General features: G+C 55.4%; 1 protein-coding gene across 2 annotated transcripts in view; it reads right to left on the reverse strand.

The window, feature by feature from the left end:
- Positions 1-23,423, reverse strand: part of ADGRA2 (adhesion G protein-coupled receptor A2) — a 63,575-nt gene that overhangs the window by 10,571 nt on the left and 29,581 nt on the right. For both annotated transcript variants that reach the window (XM_006258392.4, XM_019491474.2), the window contains 9 exons: positions 5,899-5,970; positions 5,468-5,539; positions 4,962-5,033; positions 4,364-4,527; positions 3,856-4,069; positions 3,288-3,452; positions 884-1,085; positions 487-636; positions 93-254 (listed from right to left, as the gene is read on the reverse strand). In XM_006258392.4, coding sequence (XP_006258454.2) covers positions 93-254; positions 487-636; positions 884-1,085; positions 3,288-3,452; positions 3,856-4,069; positions 4,364-4,527; positions 4,962-5,033; positions 5,468-5,539; positions 5,899-5,970 — 1,273 coding nt within the window. The remainder of the gene's footprint in view (positions 1-92; positions 255-486; positions 637-883; positions 1,086-3,287; positions 3,453-3,855; positions 4,070-4,363; positions 4,528-4,961; positions 5,034-5,467; positions 5,540-5,898; positions 5,971-23,423) is intronic.

Raw genomic sequence — 23,423 nt, forward strand, 5'->3', positions numbered from 1 at the left:
GCCCCGCGCTGTTCTTGCCCCAGCCCCAATCCCTGCTGCAGCCCCTGCTCTGCCCATTCTCAGCCCCACAAAAGCAATGGGAGGGCCCCTACCACGGCCATGTGTTGGGCATTGCTGCTGAGCGTGTAGCCAGCAATCTTCTCCACGGAGTGGACAATGCTGGTGCAGGCCTTGTCCTCGATCTGTGCCATCCACAGGATGTGGTCATCCACCAGCATCATGTTACTGGCCATCTCCACAATGACATCCGTGAGCTGCAGGGGAGCACAGGGCAGGGGGGCTCCGGTCGCCACAGCCTCAGACAGACTGCAGAGCAAGGGCAGGGCAGGAGGTGGAGGCCAAGAGAGCAGCTATGGTACCCTGGAAAGCTTGCAGCTCCTTGGCAAGACTCCCCAAGGCCATTCTGAGTGCAGGATGGGCCCCCTTCCCCTCCATGCTCACCCCTCAGGATCGTGCCTTGGCAGGGAGCAGGGGAGGGAGCATCACCTGCTTTATCTGATCAACATAACCGATGAACTTCTCGATCATCTGGGCCACGTAGATGACATCCATCATGTCAGAGAAGTTGGCAGCTTCAGCCGTGTACACGCGCAGCTGGTGAGCCAGAGTCAGGGCATTGGAGGCGTTGATGGGCATCTGCGGAGCAGAAGTGGGGGGTTACTAGCACGGTGAAGCGCGAGCGGTCAGTGTGAACCCAAGAGCCACAGCAAATGCCCGTCCCCGGTTGAATTGTGGCAGACACGTTCCAGCTCCAAGCACAGACACTGCGACGCCCCCTCCAATGACTGTTCACACCTGCCAATGAGGGACCATGCTTTCAGCCTTCTGCTTTGCCCTGGGGAAAAGCAGGGCCTACGACCTCCTGGGCGCAGTGCCCACTCACCAACACAAAAGTGTAAAGCACACGGGTGATGTCGTTGGTGTACAGGCAGTTGGAGTAGTCGCCCTCCTCCCAGCGGCCCGTGCGGTCGCAGCGCCGCGACGACTGCTTCTCCGCCGTCGGACCCCCGCTCACGGCCACTGAGGTGAAGGGGTACTGCAGGCAAGACTGGTAGGCAGTGATGCCAGCCAAAGTGCGGGGCCACCTGCCAGCAGAGGGGAGAGGCGTGTGCACAGTGAGCACGTGCCTGGCCACAGGAGCCAGCCTGCACCACTTTGCCGTTTTGCAGGCCTGAGCAGGCCCCTGACACCAGCCTTTGTTGCCTGATCTCCCTACAGGCTCCTCTAGACTTTCCCCACCCCATATGATGGAAAGGATCCCAAATGAGGATTCCTCGGCCCTCCTGGAAACCTGCTTCTGGTACGGAGACATACTACCACCATCCCGCTCTAGCCTGCCCTGCCCACTGCCCTCCCCAGCTGGCTGGATAACTCCTTTCCTTGCCTACTGCTGAAATCCTGCATCAGGAGCTTGCTGAGCCTCTCTCTGTATGTGCCTGATTCTCAAGCACTACAACAAACAGCATCGGGTCCAGGGGAACAGGGCAGTCCATGGGCCCCAGCATTTTGGCTCTCAGGCAAGCCTGATGGTTAAAGCAACAAAATCTGCTCATGGCCAAGAGCGAGTGGAATGCAGCGCACATGCACGGTTACAGCCCAACAGCTGTCCCCAAAACCTCCCTGAATAGCTACTCTGTTTTAGCTTACTCTGCTCTGCTCTCCACATAGCTGCCCTGGCCCTGCAGCCACCAGCGAGGGCACCGGTGCCCCTGGGAGGGGCCCTGCTAAGAGCAGCGAGCCAGCATGTCTGTGCACAGCATATGCGTGCGGAGCTGTTAGGACCAAGCTATACACGGAGTTGGGGGCACCGTGCCACGCGTAGAAGGGTTTCCAGCTGCGTGCTGGGCATCACAAAGGGAAGAACTTCAGACGCTCCAGAAAGCAGCTGAGATTTTTATGGGGTAATTTATTTCCCTCCCTGGAAAGCTTGGCTCGGCCCAGCTGCTGCAACATCTGGTTTGCGAGACTCCCCCTGCTCCCCTGACGCCACAGCTGGATTAGGAGATGCACATGGAGGTCACGTGGTCTCCCCCAAGCAGACAGCCAGCCCCACAATTCCTTCTCCTTCCCACAGGACTTTGCATGGGCTGCAAGACCCAGCATCCCCTGGCGTACCGAAATGAACCTGACCGGGTCGAGCTAAAGCAGGTAGTTGCTGTCCTGGAGTACGAGTGTCCACGCAGGGAGTTAGGATAGCTATGGAGCTTACCTTGCACCCCAACCCTGTCCTGCACCAGGGGCTAGCAGCATGGGCAGGCATGCCTATCAGGCCTTGCTCTGCCTGAGGCCCTGGTGGTCTCGGTCCCAGAAGATGCCCTGTTCACCCTTAGTGGCAACCTCTCTCAACCAGGGAAATCACTGTACAAAGGTCCCAACATCCCTGCCCTGCCCCTTGCCTGGACACCCCTTTACCTCCTCCCTGCTCTTCCTAGCAGTTTCTGGGGCAGGTACCCTCCTTCTGGTGCCTCTCTAGGACTTGAGGCGCCTGAGCCCTGCGAGGGGCGGCTCCCACACAAGCCCGCTGATTGCTCCAGCTATCTTCTCCCATATCCTGTTCTGCACGGAGCGGAGGGGGTGGGGCGGGGAGCGAAGGGGGGCTGCTGCTAATTTAAGCCATATTTACTGTACCAGTAATTTATATTCCATAAAGGCCCAGTCGAGGTTACAGTGGGCTCCCAAAGCCTTTAGTCTCTTGCCAGAGAAATTCCAACACCTCTGCCTCTGGAGCCCGTCTGTGTTGCCAGCACGGGAAGCCTTTCAAAGGAGCCTTGCTATCACGGGCCGCCTAATCATTGCCAGACGCCAGGTCACCTGCAGGCCTGCCCTGCCAGCAGCTTCCCTCCTTGCCTGCAGCCAGCTGGGCGCAGAACTGGCCCAGGAGCCCCTGCACACTGGCACCCACCACGCTGGCGGGACAGTGCTTGCAGCATTACATTCATGCTGGGGAAGTGCAAACATCTGCAGCTGCACCAGTGGAGTCCCAGGATGACAGGACCCTGCTGGGAGCAGAGAGGTACATCCAGCCTCACCCCAGCCCCAGGCAGCTGGATGCTGCTCCATGCTGATTTCCACTCCACTCAGGCACCACAGGCTGTGCTCCCTTGTGTTCCCATCCACCCCTAAGCCTTTGAATGCTTCCAGCCAACCAGGCTCAACATCACCCTGGAGTTTCCCACAATACCTCTGGGTTGGTCAGCAGGAGAGGGGTCTGCAAGGACGTAGGAAAACCAGCCCTACCCCAGCACATAGTGTCCTGCCCTCCAGTCATATGCAGCCTTGGGTCTCACCTGAAGTCCCCACGGTTGTTTGTGACCCGCTCAGCAGGGCAGTATGAGGCCGAGGTCTCCAGCACCACGATCTCCACCTTCTTGCTGACGTTGCCCTGGGCAGTGGAGACGGCACACTCCCACTCCCCGTTGGCAGAGACATGGATGTTGGAGAGGATAAGCTCACTGCAGGTGGGGGAGGAATCCGATGGGAGGACCTGAGCAGGCAGGTAGCCCGAGGGCTGGGCCAGCACAATGTACAGCACCCCTGCCACGGCAGGCAGGGCCACACACCCACACCCAGCCTGTGGTGTCGGTTACTACCCAGGGTTCAATCAAGAGCCTTTGCACGGGGAGGCTGTGGGTGCCTGTGTGTTCACCCCCCAAGGGCTAACGATCCCCCTACCCTTCTAAGGCCCCTTTCCTCCCAAAGGAACCTGTGAACTTTGGGTCCCAGTCCTTGCAGGGAGGACATCTGACATGGGCTGCAGTCGGGCACCCTCCCGAGGTGCTCGAATTGGCACCCAGAGCAGAAGGCAGCTGTGGGCCCATGTGAGCCCCCAGGTCACCCCCTGGCAGGGGCCCCCACCTGGTGATGAAGGTACAGTCATGGATGAGGCTCTGCTCCAGGATGATGCCAGTCTGCTCATCCTCCTCCACCAGCACCTGGTTGTGGTACCACAGGATCTGAGTGCTGTTGTCCAGGTAGGTGGCCGTGCACTGGAAGGGCAGGCGGTCGCCCTGGAACACCACCTGGCGCAGTGACGGGATCAGGTGGTGGGTGTGCAGTTCTGGGGCACCCGCTGCAGGGAAGGGCAGATGGGTGAGCTCCAGCCCCAGCTTGCTGCCCCCTAGCCTGCCTCAGCCACCTCCTAGGGCACTGGGGCAGCCCGCTGGGAGGCTGGGGTCCTAAGGAAGCCTGGCACCCACACCACAGACGTCACTAGCATGGCTGGCACAAGCTGGACTCTTCAGGGGCTGTGCCCAACTGGGACTGCCCAGACCTCAGGGGGTCCCTGTCTAAGAAGCCCAGGGTCCCGGCTCTGTGGCATGCAACCCCACCCTGCCATCCACTTCCCATGGCCCCAGTGCCTCACCGCATCGCAGCTGCCCCTCCCTAGTGCTCCGCAGTGGCTTGGCATGCAGGTGGCGGGGGTAGATGCAGAGGGTCTTGTCGGAGATCTGGGCTGAGCGGTTCTGGGCCCAGGGTAGTACCCATCGCAGGTTGCAGTCGCACGTCAGGTACTCAGTGGCAAAGTCGCTGGAAGAGGCAGACCAGGGGGATGGAGTCAGGGACAGAAGAACTCCCAGGGGAAGGCATCAGAGCAGCCAGGATGTCCCTGCAAGCTGCAGCAACTGGAAGCACGGGTACAAGGGCTAGGGGCTGGCAGGGGCACAAAGCTTTGGAGGCAAGGGACAGACCTGCTCCCAGCTGCTCACTGGCTGCAGGAGGTCACAGGGGCACGGAGCAGTACTAATGGTCAGGAGGGCGCCTGCTTGTGATACAGGTCCTGACTCTGGCTGCAGGAGGGCAGGCCGGGGTGGGCCCTTCTGATGCCGTGAGGCTGTGGGCACAGGCATGCAGATGCCTGGTAGCCATCAGCACTTGCCTCCATTGCACCCACCCCCCCAGTCCCTGTGCAGCAAGCCCGTGTGGTTTTGGGAAGGGCGTTCCCCTCTCAGGAAGGTACTCACATGAGTTTCAGGGATGGCAGCTCATCAAAGACACCTGGCTGGAGGGTGGAGAAGATGTTCCCTGACACGTTGCTGGCAGACAGGAGACAAAAGCCTGGTGAGTGCTGACTTGCCCAATACTCTTGGGCTTGATGCATGAATGCCCAGGTGAGCCAGGCTCCCTGAAGGGGCAGCCTGTGGAACTGGGTCCCTGAGTGAGCACTGCCTAGCTCAGAAGCCAGCAGATCCTCACCCATTGCAAAGCCAGGTCCCTCCCAAGCTACCTAAAGTTGATCTCCAGAGAGGTGGGGACAGGGAGCTTGTAACCCAGACACCCAGTGCCAGTATCAAGCCCTGCCCACAGGTGCCACAAGCCTGGGGACCCTGCTCTGTGCCAGCGGCACAGGTAAGCAGAAGGGCCCTGGGCAGTGCTGAGTCTGGAGCAGGCATCCTCCCAGGCTGCAGTGCCCCTGCCAGCTCCTTACCAAGGGTCCTGCCTGCTAGGTGGGAGCCCCACTACTACTTACAGCCGCATGAGGTTGATGAGTCCCAGGAAGACACCAGTGCTGAGGCAGCCAATGCGGTTATTGGAGAGGTCTCTGGAAACAAGCAGGGGGGAAAAGGTCTGTGTGAGTACTGAGACTTCCCCCATCCAGAGCAGCACCTGGGCACCACCCTGTACACAGACCTGCTCACGCCCCCCTGTACCAGGGACAGGGAGCACCAGGGTGCAGGGCACAGGGAGACTCAAATGCTAGAGTGAGGAGAGCTTGAAGAGTGAAGGGGAGAGATCACACTCCCTGCTTGCTCTATGGTGCTTCAGGCCTCCACCAGCCCCTAGTTCAACTATCCCAAAGCCCCAGCTGGTAACTTCAAGGACAGGCTCCAGTCTGTATGTCTGTGTGCACCCCTTAGCCCGACACACCCTGCAACCTGGGGGGCACAATTGGGCACTTACAGTCGCTTCAGTTCTGAGAGGCCCAGGAATGCACCGGGCTGGATTGTGTTGATCAAGTTGTTCTTTAGGTCCCTGGAGAGAGGGAGAGAAAGAGAGACAGAGAGAAAGAAATCAAGACCCAAGAGAAGAGGGGCCAGCTCCTTGCAGAAGGCCCTGAGCCTGGGGGAAGAAGCAGAGCAGTGCAGCACAACGGTCTGAGCAGATTGCTGTTCACCTCCTGCCTTCATATACAGCGCACCCAGCTGGTGCCAGGACTGTGGCCAGGCTCCTTGAATGTGCCTCTCTCCCCTTCTGCTGTGGCATGAAGGAAATGGGATGGACTACCGTTGCCACCTTCAGCCTTGTCTGCTCACCCCCATGCATGATTGAAAGAGTCTGTCCCCTTTGGGAACAAGCTGGGCTGCTGAGAAGCAGGGCACCCCTCAGCATCCCTCGCAGTGGTACTCCTGTGGGAGGAGACCTTCTCCTTCAGCACGCCCCTTGCCATCAGCCCCCAGTGGGAATGAGATTTGCTCTGTATCTGCAGGGTCTCAGCCTACCAGCTGGGGTGATGGCAGCCCCATCACTCCTGCCAGGCAGGGGAAGCAGGGAGCCAATGCCTGCGCCTGAGCCCTCTGGTCTGCACTGTGCACAGCTGAGAGGATGAAGCCCCTGCTGGAAGGAGGGGTGGCACGTGGGGCTGGCATGTGGCTCCCCCACCGGGAAGGCATCCCCAGCCAGCTGTCTTGGCTACAGCATGTGCCAGCTCAGGGCAGATGACAGGGTTGAAATGTGGCTGGATCCAAGTGTGTGACCCTGTCCAGGGCCCCTCCAGGCGCCTCTCTGTGCAGACACCCCCGCACTCCTGGATCATGCTCACAGCGTGGTTTTCTAGGCCAGGGAGAGGCTTCGCGGCATGAGCCTGGATGCGCTGTGCTCTCTGAACCTCCAAGCACAGGGTTTTTCCTGCATTGCTGCCACACTTGCTAATCCAGGGTTAAGAGGCTCTGCCTCTCTGTGCGTGTGCTACAAAACTGGTGGTACCACCTGGATCCTCCACTGCCTTTCATGAGCCCATCTCCTGCTTGAGAGCATGCCAGGGTCTTCAGTGCACCCTCCCACAGCCGAGGCACCGCTGCCTGCTGGGGCCAGGGTGCGTGGGGGTTAACTTCACAACTCTTACAAAGCACTGGAAGGGGGGGTGGTCCTGGAGGGACCCTATTGTTAGTGCCGTGGGTTCAGACTCTCCAGCCAATCCAAGCCTGGGGCTGCAGGGCTGCCAAGTGCTGCGCAGGAACCTCATTAGCAGCTTTCAATTCAATTCCCCTCTAATTATCTCTGCAAAGGGAAACAGGGAGCCAGGCTGGAAACTGTTACAGCTCCCTGCTGGGTGCCTGCTTTGGCCCTGTGGAATGAAGCCAGGCTGCCACCCTTGTCCCAGCAAGCCTGCACCTCTGCAAAGTTTTGTGTCTGAAGGGTGGGGAGCTACACAGCTGCTCTAGAGTCACGCACTCCCCTCAGGCAACCCCAGGAAAAAGGCATCCCATGGCTATGACTGGTCACATCTTCCATGACAAGGTGATGTGGGGCAGCACAGGAGCTGCTGTGCGGTGCCCCAGGGGGTGGGGGAAAGCCGTTCTGTCTCCAACACCGTCAGATGACTTTTGCAAGACACAAAGCAGCTGCCCTCATATTCCAGCCCATTCTGTCACATGCCGGGACAATAATCCAAGCCTCTGATTTCCTGTCTGCATCACTAGACGGATCGTACGGCAACCCTGCCCCCCCACCTCTGCTTTCAGACACTGTGATGGATTGATTAGCCTTGTGCCATGCCTCAGGGACCCAGCATGAGAGAGGCAGAAATGTGATAGGGGAGGGGACGCCAAGGTCAGGCCCCAAAGTCCAGGAGGTTGGTTTCCCATTAACTTTGCATAAAAGTCCTTGGCGCTGCCTGGGGTGGGTTACTGTGCTGCACTTGGTGACGAACCTTGGGCTTTCTGACTCCCTTCCTCCCACTTGCAACCTGTCACTTGCCCTCCTTGCTGTCTAATTTATTCATGTGAAGAGAAAGGCACATTTCAGCCCGCCCAGGTAGGTTGGCTGGGCTTGCCACAGTGTGGACTGCTCCATCCTTACTGAGTGGGAGCAGCTTTCATTCTGTGGCATGCATTTTCCTTATATACCTGGAAACCAGTGGCACAGGGCTGCTGCTAACCCATGCAGCTGCTGACAACCTGGGGTTCAATGTCCCAGGGGTGCTGTGCAACACCAGATCCAGCTGGCCAGAGGTGACCTGCCCCAGATCACACCCCGGGATCATGCTCCTCTTTATCTTCTGTTCGCATTGCATCCAGGACCAGGAAACACAATATCCATCCCTCCCAGCAGAAGCAGCATAGCCAATCTCTGATCTTAACACACAGACGTGGCACCAAGCAGATCAGTTTTCTACAACCTCTCAGCACATGCTGTGCTCCAGAGACACATGCACCAGGACTGAACAGGCCCAGGACAGATGCCACGTTGTCCACCGTTCCCTCCTGAAGCCAGATTTCAAGAGCGTCAGCAAGGGAAGGGATTTGCACAGATAAAACTCAGTGAAGATGATGGGCTTAGACAGCGGGACTGGCCAGGGGCAAACATCACGGAAAGCTCGTCTGCTTCCTGTCCTGGCCTCTCTCTGTCTGCAGCCTTCTGTCCTCACCCAAGATCTGCTCATTTTCTGCAGACAGGGAAACGGATGAGAGGTTTAATTATAACTCAGCCTCACTCCTCCAGCTGGCATGCATACAAAGAAGCAGAGCCTAACTTTAACCCTGTGGTACCAAGCACTGCGGTAACACAGGGAAACCCTGCCACAGACCTGTCCCCGAAGGAGCTTAACACTGTCCAGACCTGGCACTGTCTGCAAGAACAAGGAAGGCTCCCTTGGACTGCAGACGGCACAAAGCTGAAAGCAAGCCCTTGCCTCATTGAATCTAAGCAGGTTTCTTTCACACCTGCCTGAGTGCTTCCTGTTGGAGCTGGCTTCACTGCTCCCATATCTGCAGGCCCCTTGGTTCACCAGCTGGGAGAGGGAGTAGCTAAGCACCCCTGCTAAGGCCTGGTCTACGCCACCACGTTGCATCCACAGAGCCCGAGCTCTGCTGACACAAGTCCGCCTGGATGTACATGCAGATGGAAGGGATTCCAGGCACATCAGCAGAGATCACTACCTCCTCAACCAACACGTGGCCTCTGCCTCCGCATGTCAGCCAACGGAGGGCATCGGAGGACAGTCCTTCACTTCTGGAAGCCTGTTACCATTGAGAGGAACAAGTCCACAACTCGTTGTACCAACACCTGGCACATGCTCAACCGCCTAAGATCCAAGCTGCCCAGAGGCCACCTCCCTGCCATGCAGAAAGCAGCTTAGCAGTGCTGGCTACTGCAAGTATACAGAGCTGCAGAGCTGCCCAGCGTCACTGTGGTCTTGCCCCGTTGTGAGAAAGAAGTTTCCCCAGAGATTCTGGTCCTGCCTTAGAGCTGGTACTGATCCCCACGTCTCAGCATGGTGCTAACGGGGGTGGGACGTGGGGCTTAGGACAAGGAGCTCGCCCTCTTTGTTGATCCCGCCACCACTGCAGTGCTGGGATGTGGGGAAGACAGAGACTCAGCGAGGGCTGCTCTTCTCCAGAGCCAGCCCCTCTTCCTGGCATCCGATCCACATCTGGGGCAGTTCTCTGCTCCCCTCCACTTTCCGCTAGCCAGCTCTTCTGGCACCTTCCCCTTCACACATGGTCTCGGAGAAAAGAAAGCTTGCCCAAGCCAGAGAACGTCAGCAGAAGGAAATGGCTTCATCCCTGATTCTCAGATCGGGGGCTGCCTGCCTGCCACCTGGGGGGATGCTCTCACCTTCCCCATATCAGCACTGCCCTGTGCCCCAAAGGCAACGAGATGGGCCAGGGGCCTCAGCTGACAAAGCACCTTGGGTCAACTAAGGAGGACCGATTTCACACCAAATCCATTGGCCACGGTTGTGGGGAGAGGGGGGCAGCCCATCTGTTGCAGGAATTCCACTTCCTGCCCCGTGCCCCTCAGCATAATCTTATTTGACAGGCAGCTGATCCCATAAATGTCTGATTTACGCCCTGCCAGAAGCTCACAACCGCCGGGCTCTCAGGGCTAGGTACAGCCCCTCGCCTGAAGTATACTGACCATGTGCGCAGCCCGCGGGGCCCTTTCTCACTCGCTGTTGCCCCTCCTCTCTCCTCTGGCTGCTCTCTTGGGCTCTCAAATCATCTCACGTCCAAGGGCACATTGGCAACCTTCCAGACAGCTTAACTACCACCTGGATTAATGGTATAAGCTAGGTTGCAAGTTACCCATCTGATTTACCCATCCTAGAGGTCACAGCCCTCAGGAGCAGGGCTGCCAGCCCGACAGAGACTCAGCAGGATTTGGGGTGTTTTAGAAACGGCCGCACTGAGCTAATCCTCTTCTAGCCCCCTTCCTCCAGCAACGGCAGCTGGAGACAAGATCCTTCGTCCCTCCGCAGCCTTCCCCCCGCACCACGGTTCACGCTCTGCCCGAGTCTGCTCCAGAAGCAGCCGCATTTTAATGCTGGGGGACACGGTTTCCGCAGCTGGTGCGGGAGGGAAAAGGCATGCAGAGGGTTGCAAGATGGTGGTTACTGCTGACAAGCCAGGGATGGGGCTGATTTCTAGAGCAGACAGCGGCTTGAAGCTGCCCCTCTGCGGTTTTCCTCTTACAGAGGAAATGAGCTGAACAAGAGGCTAAGCTCTGCTCTGAAGCATGTCCATGCCGACTTCCAGGAGACTGTGCAGGCTGCTGGCTTCTCCAAGGGGAAGGAAATTAGCTTTACTGGCAATTATCAAGGACTCCCCAGCAAGCCCTGACCTGCCCAGGCAGTTGAGACTGGCTCTAGCAAATAGGCCAGGCCAGTTACTGTTATCTAGCACGTCCTGTTACATGAGTGCTCCAGCTTGCAGCCACCCTGCTCTGGCTGCAGATCGTGGCTGGTGGGCCCTCGAGCAGAGCCACATCGCTGTCCTCCAGCCCAGAGACAAAAGACGGTTGCTTTATTCACGTTACAAGAAAATTAATGCCTGGAGAATTCACTCCAGCAAACTCGACTGCGAGCCGCGCTGACCCTGCGCCAGCAAAAACATGCTTTTCCCAGCGAGGGGAGCTGGGAGGGAAACTGCAAGCCTGGCCTGCTGCTATTGGCTGCCTGTCAGAGAGCAGCCGCAATAAACCCAGCAGTAATTAACTCTCTGGAGAGGTCGGGGAGCTCTGGAGGCTTGCTAGTGCAGCCTGGCTCGTGCTGGGACAGCCTGGGAACCCCTCAGCCCCACTCCGTGGGCTTGGACCCACCTCTGAAGGCTGTCCCATCACCATGCATCCATTTGCCCGCAGGGCAGGTAGTGGTTTCTCTCCCAGCACCATCCAACAGCCCCTGGTTAAAAGATGCCAAGAAACAGATAATCAACCACTTTCCTAACACGGAGAGTGATTCACACTAACTAGAGCAAGCTACCCAGGGAAGTGGTGGATCTGCCATCTCTTGGCTGGATTCATACATTTTAAAGCCAAAAGAGAGCACTGTAGCCACCCTGTCTGACCTCCAGCTCAATGCAGGCCAGGGATCATTGCCCAGGGGTGCCTGCATCTAGCCAAGGACTCGTGGTCCAGTCAAGTCTGTACGTGAAGTGATCTTTACCCACTCACAGTCACATCTGAGCAGCGCTACCAGCTTGCAACGATCCCATTCAAAGGAAAATCCTGTTGCCGCATGAACCGCAGAGCCGCTACTGGTGTCACTAACATTTTTCCGCCCCATTACCTTATGTCTATTTCATAGCCAAGGGCTAGGCAGAGCCGAGTGGCAGGAGATTAGCAAATGCTACAACAGAAAGCTCCTGCCTGTGGGCAAAGTTGTTTCTGGAGCTGCCTTATCCAAGCCGGGTTATCTCATAGGCATGTGATAACAGCACACTGCAATTGTCAACACGGCCTCAAATGGGCTTTGTGCTTAAGGAAGCCTGGAGGAAACCCATTCGGTGTATTAGCTTGTATCTGATCACAACTGCAGAGCAACACTAGGCACTGGTTAAGGGGAACGGGTCTCGCTCGCACACGCTCACATGAGAGACAGCAACGGACCGACTGACCATCCAATATATTCTCCACAATGGCATGGAAAGATGAGTGTTGGTGGGCATGAATTTCTCCTTCTCCTGTCTGAAATCTGGCAAAGCTGTTCTCCCCTTATACTCCCAATTAACAGTACATACATACTGAGAAGGAACACAGAGATGCTTTTCTTTATTTATAGGAGCTCCATGGGAATTGGTCACTGGTGTATGTGGTGCCAATGGCTTGGCTTAGCTGCCACTGTAGTGAACTGTTCCCTGTGTTTACAGATAGGGTGACAAGAAACGACATGGCTGAAGCTGCCCATCAGTGGCAGAGCTGAGAATAGGACCCAGGTGTCCTGATGCCCAGCCTATCATTTCAGCCATAAGTGGTTGGTGCCTCCTTTCCATTCTCTGGGTACTGCCAACCTTCGGGTGCTTCGGCAGCTATGCTCTGGATTTCAGAACAGACTAGGTGGCCTCGCATCTGTATCCCACATTTTCTCCTGCTAAATTCAAGGCCAGCAGCAGTCAGGGAGCTGGGAAGTGATTTAAATTAGGCGGCCTCCCCTTTTGCTAACCCTCCTAAGCATGGGCAGACCCCTCCACATGGCATTAAGAGGCAGAAAGAGAGGCTCAGGTTTTTTGGGGTCATTCACATTCCTTTCAGGGGTTTTTTTTGCCAGCATTCAGATATCTGCTTCCCTGTCCGGACCAATCTCTAAGGAAGGGAGAACATGCTGTGGCCCTGTGTCTTGGGCGCTTCGTCCCCTACACTATCAGGTCAGGTTTACTTCAGTGCCTACTGGACCCACTTTGATGCACACCCCATATCATCTCTAAGTGGCTCTCCAGGGCTAATCACATAGGGTGCTGTAAAAATGTACAGTCCTCTTCCCCGCACCCATTACCCCCAGAGATTTCCAGTCCCCTGAGCAATGCAGTTTCTATGGCAGTTAATTCTCAGGCAACTCAAAGCTGCGGGCACTTGGCAAAGCTGGGCTTTGTTTGGTGGTTTTGTCGTGTACATTGCTAACCACCGGGAGCAGCTCTAAGGCCACCAAACTCCCGTCCCCTGGGATCTTCGGCAGTGATTCAACTGCTGGCCACACAGATGCAAACACAGGGCGTTTTCCATGCAACCTCCAGAACCCCTTCCCTCCCAGGGGCCCAACTTCCTCAGCTCTAAAGAGGACTGGGAATGATGGATCAAAACTCAGATTATGAAAATATTTCACGGCGCATCACAGGGTGACCTCATCTCAGCACACGCTCCATCCTGCCAACAAAAACAACCCAACCACTGTTTAGTTTCCCAAGTCCTCTCCAGAGGAAGCCAGAGTCAAGAGCAATGGCTTCATGAAGTCTGAGCTTTACATTAACTCTTGGCTGACTATTGCTAAGCATGCTGGCACTCTCTCTTTATATATTGCTACAAATTACAAATGACTTCCATACACCAGAGGCAAATGACAGTATCACTCCAGACATTATGTCCTGGGAATGAGGATTGAGCACTTAGCTCCTACAAGGCTAGTGAATGAAAGGCTGTGTAGTCAACCTCAACTTCTAAAGGCCTGAAACGTGGGAATCATACTGCCTACACTGCAATTGGCTCTCACCCTGCAGTTACTCTAGATCTATCTTTGGGATCTTAAATGTAGTCAATTAGCAACGCCAGTACAGATGCAATTGGAAATGGACCTGGAACCCCAGAAGGACCTTCTCAGAGGGGGTGATACAGATGGGTCAACAGGGTGATGCCTGAATCACCCGCAGATGCAAACAGGAAGATCAAAAATGAACATGATCAAATGAGACCACTCTAATGACACGAATATATGCACGTGCAGTGAAGTGCAACCCATGGAGCACTTTCATAGAGATGCTTGGTGAGACCGGTAGGAAGGGGGAACAGAAAGAGCCACTGCTTGTGTGTGATTCCGGAAAAACATCTAGTCTATGACAAGAGCATGAGAAAAAGAACAAGCCTTTGAGCTTCACTGCCTGGAGGATCACAGCATAAGGATGGAAAAGAAGAAGGTCAGAAAGAGCCACCCCCACCAATATACACACCACGTGGCAAAAACAGGCTAAGGACTTGATACCGGCCTTTACTTTCCTGTGAAGCACTTGGCAGTGGCCTCTGCTAGACACAAAGGAAGCAGACCCGACTGAATGAGCAATGATCCAGTACATCACAGCAGTGCCTTGTGCTCCAAGTGCCCTGAACACCCCCCACAGAAATACACATCAATCTGCTCAAGAGGATGCTCCTACTGATACGCTACAAGCTGCCTCCTGCCCTGGGACTCTGCAGGGTCACTCCTGTTCTGGGATAAGGGACACTGAGCCTGGCACATGACTCCTAAACTGACACGCACTCTCCACCCCCATCTAGGCACTGGGACAGAACCGAACCAGGCCCCTGGGGGGAGGCACAAGTCCTCACATGGGCATTTAGCTCATGTTTCCTTTACATCTCTCTCTTCAAAGCCATCTCCCCGCCACTCCTCCCTTTTATTTTTAGCAGCTGCTGCTACCTGCTGGTTTTGTTCTGCAGCAATTTAACACTCCTCGACTAAATGACTCTTCCTGGCTCTCGGCGCAGTGCCGAACTTCCAACCTAAACAGAGTGACCGTGCTTCAGGAAGGGGAAAGAAACGCATTGCAAATATTGTTCTTTGTCCGGCTGTGCAGTCAGCAAATGCTCCAGTTTATCAGTTCCAGATTAATAGAAGCTGGGAGGCACTCTGCCTCACCAAGCCCTTATCCTTGTCCACACAGGGAAGTTGATTTGCATTCGGGTACAGTACAAGCCTAAAGCGGACTGGCTCTTCTGGATTAACTCTGTACTCTGGCTGCTGTGAATCAGCTTCATCCAGTTTGGAAAATGAATTAAGAAAGAGTGAACATAGCCAATTCAGAATCAAGTACTCTTATCTCAGAACAGGAGTGACCCCACTGGGAGTTAATCAGGAATAACTAATCCAGAAGACCCTGCTGTGTAGGTAAGCTCCAATTAGACTCACTCCTCATTCTGTTTACAGCCACATGGTTTGGATGGATATGCAGAATACAGGACATTGCCAACCATTATTAAAATAACATCCTAGAGGAGTGGTACTGACTTTGGCTTTGCATCTCATCTAAAAACAAGGCACCCTGGCACCAGGCTGAGGGCAAAGCACCTCAGCTAGGCAAACAGCTGGAACATTTCTCTTTGTGGGATGTGCATTACTGCAGGACTTACAATTCGAGTTTCCCTGCGTGCCTCAAGAGAAATGGGCTGACCTAGGAAGAAGCTGGGGCTAGGGCAGGGCCCCAGGGAGAGCTGGTTGGGGCATGAAGGGTACGCAGCCTACTGAACCACCTACTCAGACACAAGTTAGCCCCACGTGAGACAGGGAATGCCTTCCCCAAACATATGCAGCACCAGGAAGGATTGCCCTCTGGCTTTGGCTCCCTCCCAGAGAGCACACGACCCCAGCGTGGCAGGCAGAGAGCATGCAGACGTGTGGGTTACCCCCAGCAGGCAGCCCCCAGCGTCTGGAGACATTTGTTTGGACAAACTGCATCTTCGTCTTTTGAAGAGCGCTGTTCTCCCTTGGTGCTCTGGCTAAACTTGGGAAAGGACAGGCCCCAAAAGCTGCTTCAAAGCGCTTTCCGTCTCCCCCACTGGCAGCCTCTGTCCCTTCTGGGTTACAGGCTGGGAGTGCCGCGCTGAATCGCAACCCGTGATTTGCACATTATCAGGGTGGAAAAGAGGCCCCGTCACAGCTGGTCATGGGCGCAGAGACACTGCCTCCCCTCGGCTGTCTTTAAATCCAGGCCCATTTCCTCTTGCCCTGTGAAATGCTGGGATTCAAGACCACTGACAGCAGCTCCAACACTTGAGATGCACACTGGCCATTCCCACCCCCTGCCATGGCACACGGAACGGCAACTCTTCATCAACTGAGAGTGACAGCACTGTGAATGACTGTAAAAGGCCGGGAGGCCAGTACCACACTGAAGCCTTTTGCCTCCCAGCTGCTCTGGGTCAGCCTTTTTCCTCCCCATGGCCATTACCCCAAACCCAGTGGGATCCACAGGACTCCCCAGCCCCAAGGGTGTCAGTCAGGCATGTTCCTCCCTTCAACCTTACTAGGATGCATCAAGAGATGCATCCTTCACTGCACCTGCTTGGGGAGCTGCTGATTTTCTCGGTCGACGAGCCCATTTTGATCCTTTAAAGAATTAACCTAAAAAGCCACAGACAAAGGACCCCCTTGTGTGCTGAGGGAGCGGTCAGAGAGGTGCTTGCGTGCATGCAGCACCCAGGTGAAGGTGTGGTGCTGAAAGAACAGCTCCGCTCACCTGGGTGCAGGCCGGGGAGCTTCACCACCCCAGACCTGGCAAGCGGCGCCGGACTTGTGGCCACTACCCATGCCCAGAGACTGGGGCATTCTGTGAATTGCCCAGAAATTGGCTTGCCTGCTGGTACAATGCCTCCTGGCCTGACCAGCCTGGGAACTCATCTCCTGTGGCACACAGGTGCATAACTGCTGTGGAAATATGCAGCAGTGGAGGCAGGAATAGGCAGCCACCTCCACTCCCTGCGACTCCAAATAGGTCACAAGAATTGCCACATGGGCCAGAGCAGAGGCCCTGCTCCTATAATTAAAGCACTGCATTTGTTTAGGCTGTGAAAGCCTGGAGGAACTTCAGACACAGACCAGGACCCTTCTGCACTAGGCACTGGGCAAGCACAGAACAGCAAGCCACTTCACACCATTTCAAGAAAGGAAACACTCGGGCAAACAGCCAGGGAGGGGAACACAAGGAAACAGGGAGAAGATACAGAAGTGGTGGTGTCTTGCCATACAAGTTGCTTGGCTCTGTCAGGTTTTTGTAGGTATCCCAGAAAAGGAAGGGAATCCTTCAGGTTTGGAACTGTTTCAGAGAGCAGCTCCTACCAGCTGCTGCCCGGAAAAGCAAAGTACCCAACCCTGGGCAATTCTGGACTACCTTGCTCCCAGGGAGGTGGTCTGTCTCTCTGACAGCCAGCAAGAAGCTAACACTCCGATATACCAAGAGGCTGCCATTCCCTCTGTGATGGGAGAGGACATACAGGTGATGCTGTGATTTAACAGCAGACATTAGCTCTGAAGCTTCGTCTTGCCTCCCCTGTCCTGGTTGGGGACACTGCATCCTCCTCCTCTTCCCCGACACCTCTTAGAAAACCACAAGTGAGATGTGAAGCTGCAGGTAAGCACAATGGGGTTAACCTTCTGCAAATCCTCCCCACAGGAGAAACCTCAGCCTGGTTGCACAGTACAGACAGGCTCCTCTGGGACAGTTCTTTGGATGCAGCCCAAAGACTTGCAAAGCCTGAACATAAACAGCCAGAGATAATATAAACTCTCCCCTGCTCACCCTTCCAAGTTCATGAAGTTCCCCCGGGACAGCTGTGTCCCTGGGACTTGAACCTAGCATTCCACCCAGCACATCAACAAGTGACAATAGCAGCAGCAGCAAATACCGGGGCTTTATCCGACTTGGCCCTGGCTTCCTGCCCACTGGGCACAACAAGCATGGGGACAGGCGCTTCATATTGTGAATGACACGAGCAAGGCCGGGGCCCAGCTCCGAGCTGCCTTCAGAAAGAGCTAGGGGAAGGACTGAGCACTGCCTGCTGCAGGGAATTCATGTCCCTGAGGCTGCAACAACTCACCCCCTGCTGAGAAGCAAACACCACCAGTGCCAGTGTAATGTGAGCAATGTAATGTGAGCAGTTGTTTGTCACCTGCTATTTGATTGCCAAGTCACTGATGAAGATGAGATTAGCTGGGTGAGGATGAGGGCACGCATGCTTGGGTAACGTGCCAGGCATGCATCGCTACCAAGGGAAACCACCTTTCCTGAGACCCTGGGCCTGGGGTGATGGAGAGGATGTGCAGATACCATGCACCCTGCTCACAGCAGGGCTTTGTACTTTGGACTTCTGTCCACACCAGGCTGCCTCTCTTTTGGTATGAAGGATCATCTATGCAATTCACTTACAGGGGGTTTAATTACACAGGATGTCACACTTCAGGGTCCCTCCTGAAGCTCAGGCAGCAGGCCCTGCCCTTGGCTGCGCAGGTTAAAGGGGCGAATTCGCCCACACCTCTGCATTGCAGAGACGCTACCCAGATAGAGCCAATGTGTTTGCATTTGCATGGAAAGCTGCCACCCCAGAGCTCCCAGTGGCTCTCAGCCTCAAGCCCTCCCTGGGAATGAGCAGCATCCTGTCTGTGCTGCTGCTCAGCTCAGAGGAGACCCTGCTGTCTGCAGCGTCCGGCCCCTGCACCCCGGCTGCCAGGCCGTTTGCATGGAGCTCTTGGGGGAGGCCACGCAGGGCGCTGGCGAGTGCAGCATGCAGCTCAAGCGCCAGGATGCATTTTTCATTAAGTCACTTCCTCTGCTGGCTGGCCGGGGCCCCGCGCTGCCGCTGATTTATGATAAAGCCTCTCTCACTGCTTGCCTGATGTTTGGCTTTGTGTTTCCTCCAGGCCCAGGACCCTGTCCTTCCCCACAGATCAGCCCCCCCTGACATTCTGCAGACACGAGGGCAGCTCCCAGCATGTGGCCATGTGCTAATGAGGGGTCCCCAGCCACTTGTGAGGCTCCTCAGGTTGGTCCCTCCTGTTCCCTATGCTCTCCCATGGCTTCTGCAGCCCCTCCTCCTTCCCCCACATCCAACCTCAGGTGGAAAAGGGCTCGCTTGACTCCTGGCACAGCCTCTTCACTCACCTGCCATTGCAGCACCAGCAGAAGGCTCTTGGCAAGTTTGTGGGCAATCAGCAAGGGAGATAGCTGCAGAACATGCACACAAAGCACCCCCCCACACCCTAGGCCAAATGTGCCCTTGGTGTCACTCAGTGGCATCAAGAGAGGAGTGTGGCCATCCAGGGCAGGGCTGCAGCCGATCAGGATAAACCGTACTGGCCTGCAATTGTTACCTATGCTGGAGCTCGGCTCTGTTATTTTGCTCCTTGAGCAATTTCCAAAAGGGGTAGGGCAGGCACAGCCATACCACACAAGCAAGCTCAGAGCACCCAGGCTGGCCCCCACAGTGCAGAGGTGCAGACAGGGCCCAGGCCTGGCCATGCAGAATGGGTGGCACTTCCTTGTGCTCCCAAGGACAGAGGCACCAGGTGGGGTTGGCTTGAGATTTGGAACTTATTCTCTGTGAATTGTTGCCATGAGCAGAGCTTAAACAAGGGCTTGTGCACTGATCAAGCAGCTCCTTCAGGGACTGGGCTGCAACCTGTCTTTTCCCTCCTCTGATGCTGCTCCTGCCATACCCCACATGCAGGCACGAGCATCTCTTTCCCTCCTGCAACCCAAAGCATGATCCTCCATGGGTGGAAGCAGCTCTCAAGTTACAGACCCTGCCATGGTTATTTCAGTTAGCCAGAGAAGGAAAGGATGAGGCAAGAAGGGGCCAAAAATGCAGAGCGAGGGAGGTTGCCAGTCCCTGGGTATATGTCCTACAGAGCTGCCCATTTGCTCATAATGCTGCAAGAAGAGCCAGGCTACAGCCTGGCATGAATAGGTTTTGCTGGGCTAGCTATGCTAGTTCAGGAGTTGACTTTTTGCTGTACTGGCACAAGTTCTTGGGCAGATGTGGTCAGACCAAAAGAGCTTATTTCACCACAGGAGCTGGCAGTAGCTCCCAGACAACCTTCCAGCGCCAAGCAGGCTCTGCACACGTGTGCACACACATCTATGCCCGCACTGTGGGGCCCACCTGCCTGCAGGCTGCAGGAAGCCTGCCTCAAGGTGCTGCTTTGGCTTGCTCCGTGCTTCTCGATTGGAGTGATATCGAACGGAGAACCCAGTTCATATTTTTCCTCCCCTGCCCAATGGTATTTGTGTGGCACGTGAGTTCCTGTAAGAGGATTTCTCAGACCTTCCTGGCGCTTTCATGTAACGAAAGTTAATAGCCGCTTTCAGCCGGAGCAAACTGCCGGCCCGTGTTTACAGAGCATGGGATTGATTTACTATGAAAGCTACTTTTCTCTCCGGCTCTGGGCGACTTTACCCAGGGGCCTTTCAGGGCTGCAGTAAATGAACGTGTTTTGGTTCCTTAGCAGTCTCCTGCCCCTCCCTCTCTCTCCAAATTTCCACTCATGGGGCCTTAAATAATCAAGCGACTTTGCAGTAATCTGAACACAGGCTCTCAGTACTCCTGCCAGGTAAAAGGCTGGACTCCTTCCACACTTCCTGCAGGCTCCAGCATACCCCACAGCCCAGGACACAGAGAAAACAGAGAAGGGATGGAGTGCATCAGTACTGCCTCCATGGGTCTGCCCCTGCAGCATGTTCCCAGCACAGGGAATAGGGAAGACAGCCACTCCAGCAATGGTCTCAACTTCACATCTTTCCCTCTCACCTTCAGCCTGGCAGAAGACGACCCACGTGAGACTCGCATGTTTCTTGCAGAGCCCTAGCCCCAGGACCAAACTGCAGGGCACAGACCTGAGCTGCCTGCTGTACATGGTCCAGCCTGTCAGCCTGCATGCTGGAGACCAGGCAGGTTGCACTGCAGCTGACAGCAGAGTTGTGCTGGCATGTGGCTGGCATCACCAATGCTTCGCCCAGCCTGTGATCTCACAAGGGAAGCTACAGATCTGCAAGGGAACAAGCACTGCAGGCAAGGTGGGAGGCCTGCATGCCAGTCACCCCAGACTCCTCCAGTCAGGCACTGGACAAGCTTAAAAAGGTACAGAACCACGTCAGCAACCTCCGGGGGCCCACACCCTCACCCAGCCACATGCAATGCACCTATGCAAGGTCCTCACTGCCTGGACATGCCAGACCTACCCCATGCAGGATTTTGGCCACGGCACCTGCAACAAGACACACATTCCCCCATGACACACTGGGTACTCCTATCCAAAAAACCTGACTTATGAGCAATGTCTGGGCTAGCTGCTTGGCACCCTCACTCTCCAGGTGACCGACTGCTCAGGGACATTTGTTCTCAGCCTTATGAGGCAGTGAGCCCTGTGGCCTCCTCATGTCATGCAAGGCCAAAGCGGAGGGGCCTTGTGCCATCACATTGTCAAACATGGAGAGACATCAACGTGCTGCTGGAGATAGCAGGGCCTCCATGCTGTGTGCAGCCTGGCTCCATCTCCAGGCACACAGCCACGTGCACGACTGGGACAGAGAGGCAAACCAGGGCCAAGCATGCTCCTTTCACTCGTCTCCTGCCACCCTGTCCTCCGTTAAGAGCTCACAGCTTCCCTGCCTTCACCCTGGCTGCCACAGAGTGCATCTTCCCTGACATCTGGTTACTATCAGCCAACAGCTTTTACAAGTTCAGTGTGAGAGTTCACAGCCGCCCCCTCCATCAGACATTTAACCCTGTCCTGACACGCAGAGCTGTTCTAAGCCTTCACCCCACATCCCTATCCACTCCGGGCCCAAAAAACCCTCCAAGGATGGAGATGCCACCACCTCTCTGGGTAACCTGTTCCAGTGCTTTACTACCCTCCTAGTGAGAAAGTTTTTTCTAATATCCAACCTAAACCTCCCTAGCTGCAACTTGAGATGATTGCTCCTTGTTCTGTCATCTGCCACCACCGAGAATGGTCCAGCTCCATCCTCTTTGGAACCACCCTGCAGGGAGTTGAAGGCTGCTATTAAATCCCCCCTCAGTCTTCTCCTCTCCAGACTAAATAAGCTCAGTGCCCTCAGCCTCTTCTCAGAAGTCATGTGCCCCAGGCCCCGAACCATTTTCACTGCCCTAACACAACATCTGATATAGCAAACCTGCTGCTTGGGAAAGTTTATGCTATGCATCTCTGATTGAGTTAGTCACTAAGGTGCAAATCTACCCTTCCTTCAGTTTACCTAAAAATCAGACAGGGATTCTGTAGCCAAGCCAGAAACAGATCTCAAGTATTTGGAGTTCCAACTGAGCACCCTGTGACAACCCTCATCCATCCTTCACACATCTGCAGGAGCAAGTATTGTAGCTCCTTCCTTTAGTGCTGGAACCCCTGGAAGCTCTGGTGTAATTTTCTATGAGAAGAGAGAAAAGCAGGAGTGGTTTATGAACCGAAGGATTTTCCAGTAACAATCAACTGGAAGCAAGAGACCATCCGGCAGGCCCCGAGCACATGGGAAAGCTCCGTAATTGATTTACCAGTGACAAATGCAAAAGGGAACGTGGCACTTTGTGCCAAATTGGAGCCACCTGCTTGGAAGAATGCACCAGCTGCTGAACAGCACAGAGCACCCCTTTGGGACAGGAAGCCAAGAGCAATGCAGCCTTGTGAAACCGGTGGGAGAATTCAGGGCAGCAGAACATAGCTGTTCAAGCTGGAATGTGGCCAGACACGTAAAATGACAATTGCTTGAGTGAGAGGGTTACATGTATGAAAGGTCATTAGCCAACAGGCAATGCTGCTCCAAGATTTGAGTGACTAAACCCTCCGCAGTTGACTCCAGCAGGGTGAAACCCACTTGTTAGTGTTTTGACAGCACCTACAATCCCTGCTGTAATCCGGGTCCAGGTGGCCAGGTGGCCAAGCTTTCCTTACTGGCACCGAGTGGGGTCTGTGCAGAACACGCCGATGTGTTCCTAAAGGGTGCTGCATGCGTGCGGGCCTGTGAGCCAGCCTATGCACACCTGGTCACCTTGGGGAACAAGAGACAAGCTACTTCCCTTCCGCTCATCTCTTCCAAGCACCTGGCTCAACCTGAAGCCTCTTCCTCTCTTTCCTATGCTCTACCCTGCAACCCAGCTCATCTGTATTACTGTCCCCATCTCAGAGGGGAGGATGCAGCAACTCACCCAAGACTCAGAAAGTCCGTAGCTAGCAACCTGACCTCCAGGCTCCCATGTCTATATCTCAGCAGTCAGCCAGGCCTCCCCTCTGTGTCTGAGACAGAGTCAGAGCTCTCCACGGCTCACCACCCACCTCCAGAAGCATCGCTGATCAGTTGAATGCTGGCCCATGCTAATTGAAACCACTGCCAGCTAATCTAAACCAGTGCATTCCTCTGGAAACCGAGGCATGCTGAGCATTAACTGATACCAGTGACAGCACGGCCTCCACACCCGGCACGTTTAACCACCGCTCCCCATGGTGGCCAACCCCTCTGGCTCTCCCGGTCTGGAGTGGGCAATGCTCCTGTCTCATTCAATTACAGACCCGGGTGGCTCCCATTCCTCCAACAGCCACCGCAGGCAGAACTCAGAGACTGCCTGTCTCCATGTCTCAGCTCAAGCCCAACCTGGCAACTTACTGACTTGGGCACTTCCAACGCAGGCTTTAGCACCCATTCGATTTCCCTTTCACGGGCTGCAAAGCTCCCTGGCTTCTTTTGCACAAGACAGCTCTCAGGAGAGGGTCTGCCCTCATG

Source organism: Alligator mississippiensis, chromosome 7 (assembly GCF_030867095.1).
Source record: "Alligator mississippiensis isolate rAllMis1 chromosome 7, rAllMis1, whole genome shotgun sequence".
NCBI classification, from domain to species: Eukaryota; Metazoa; Chordata; order Crocodylia; family Alligatoridae; genus Alligator; species Alligator mississippiensis.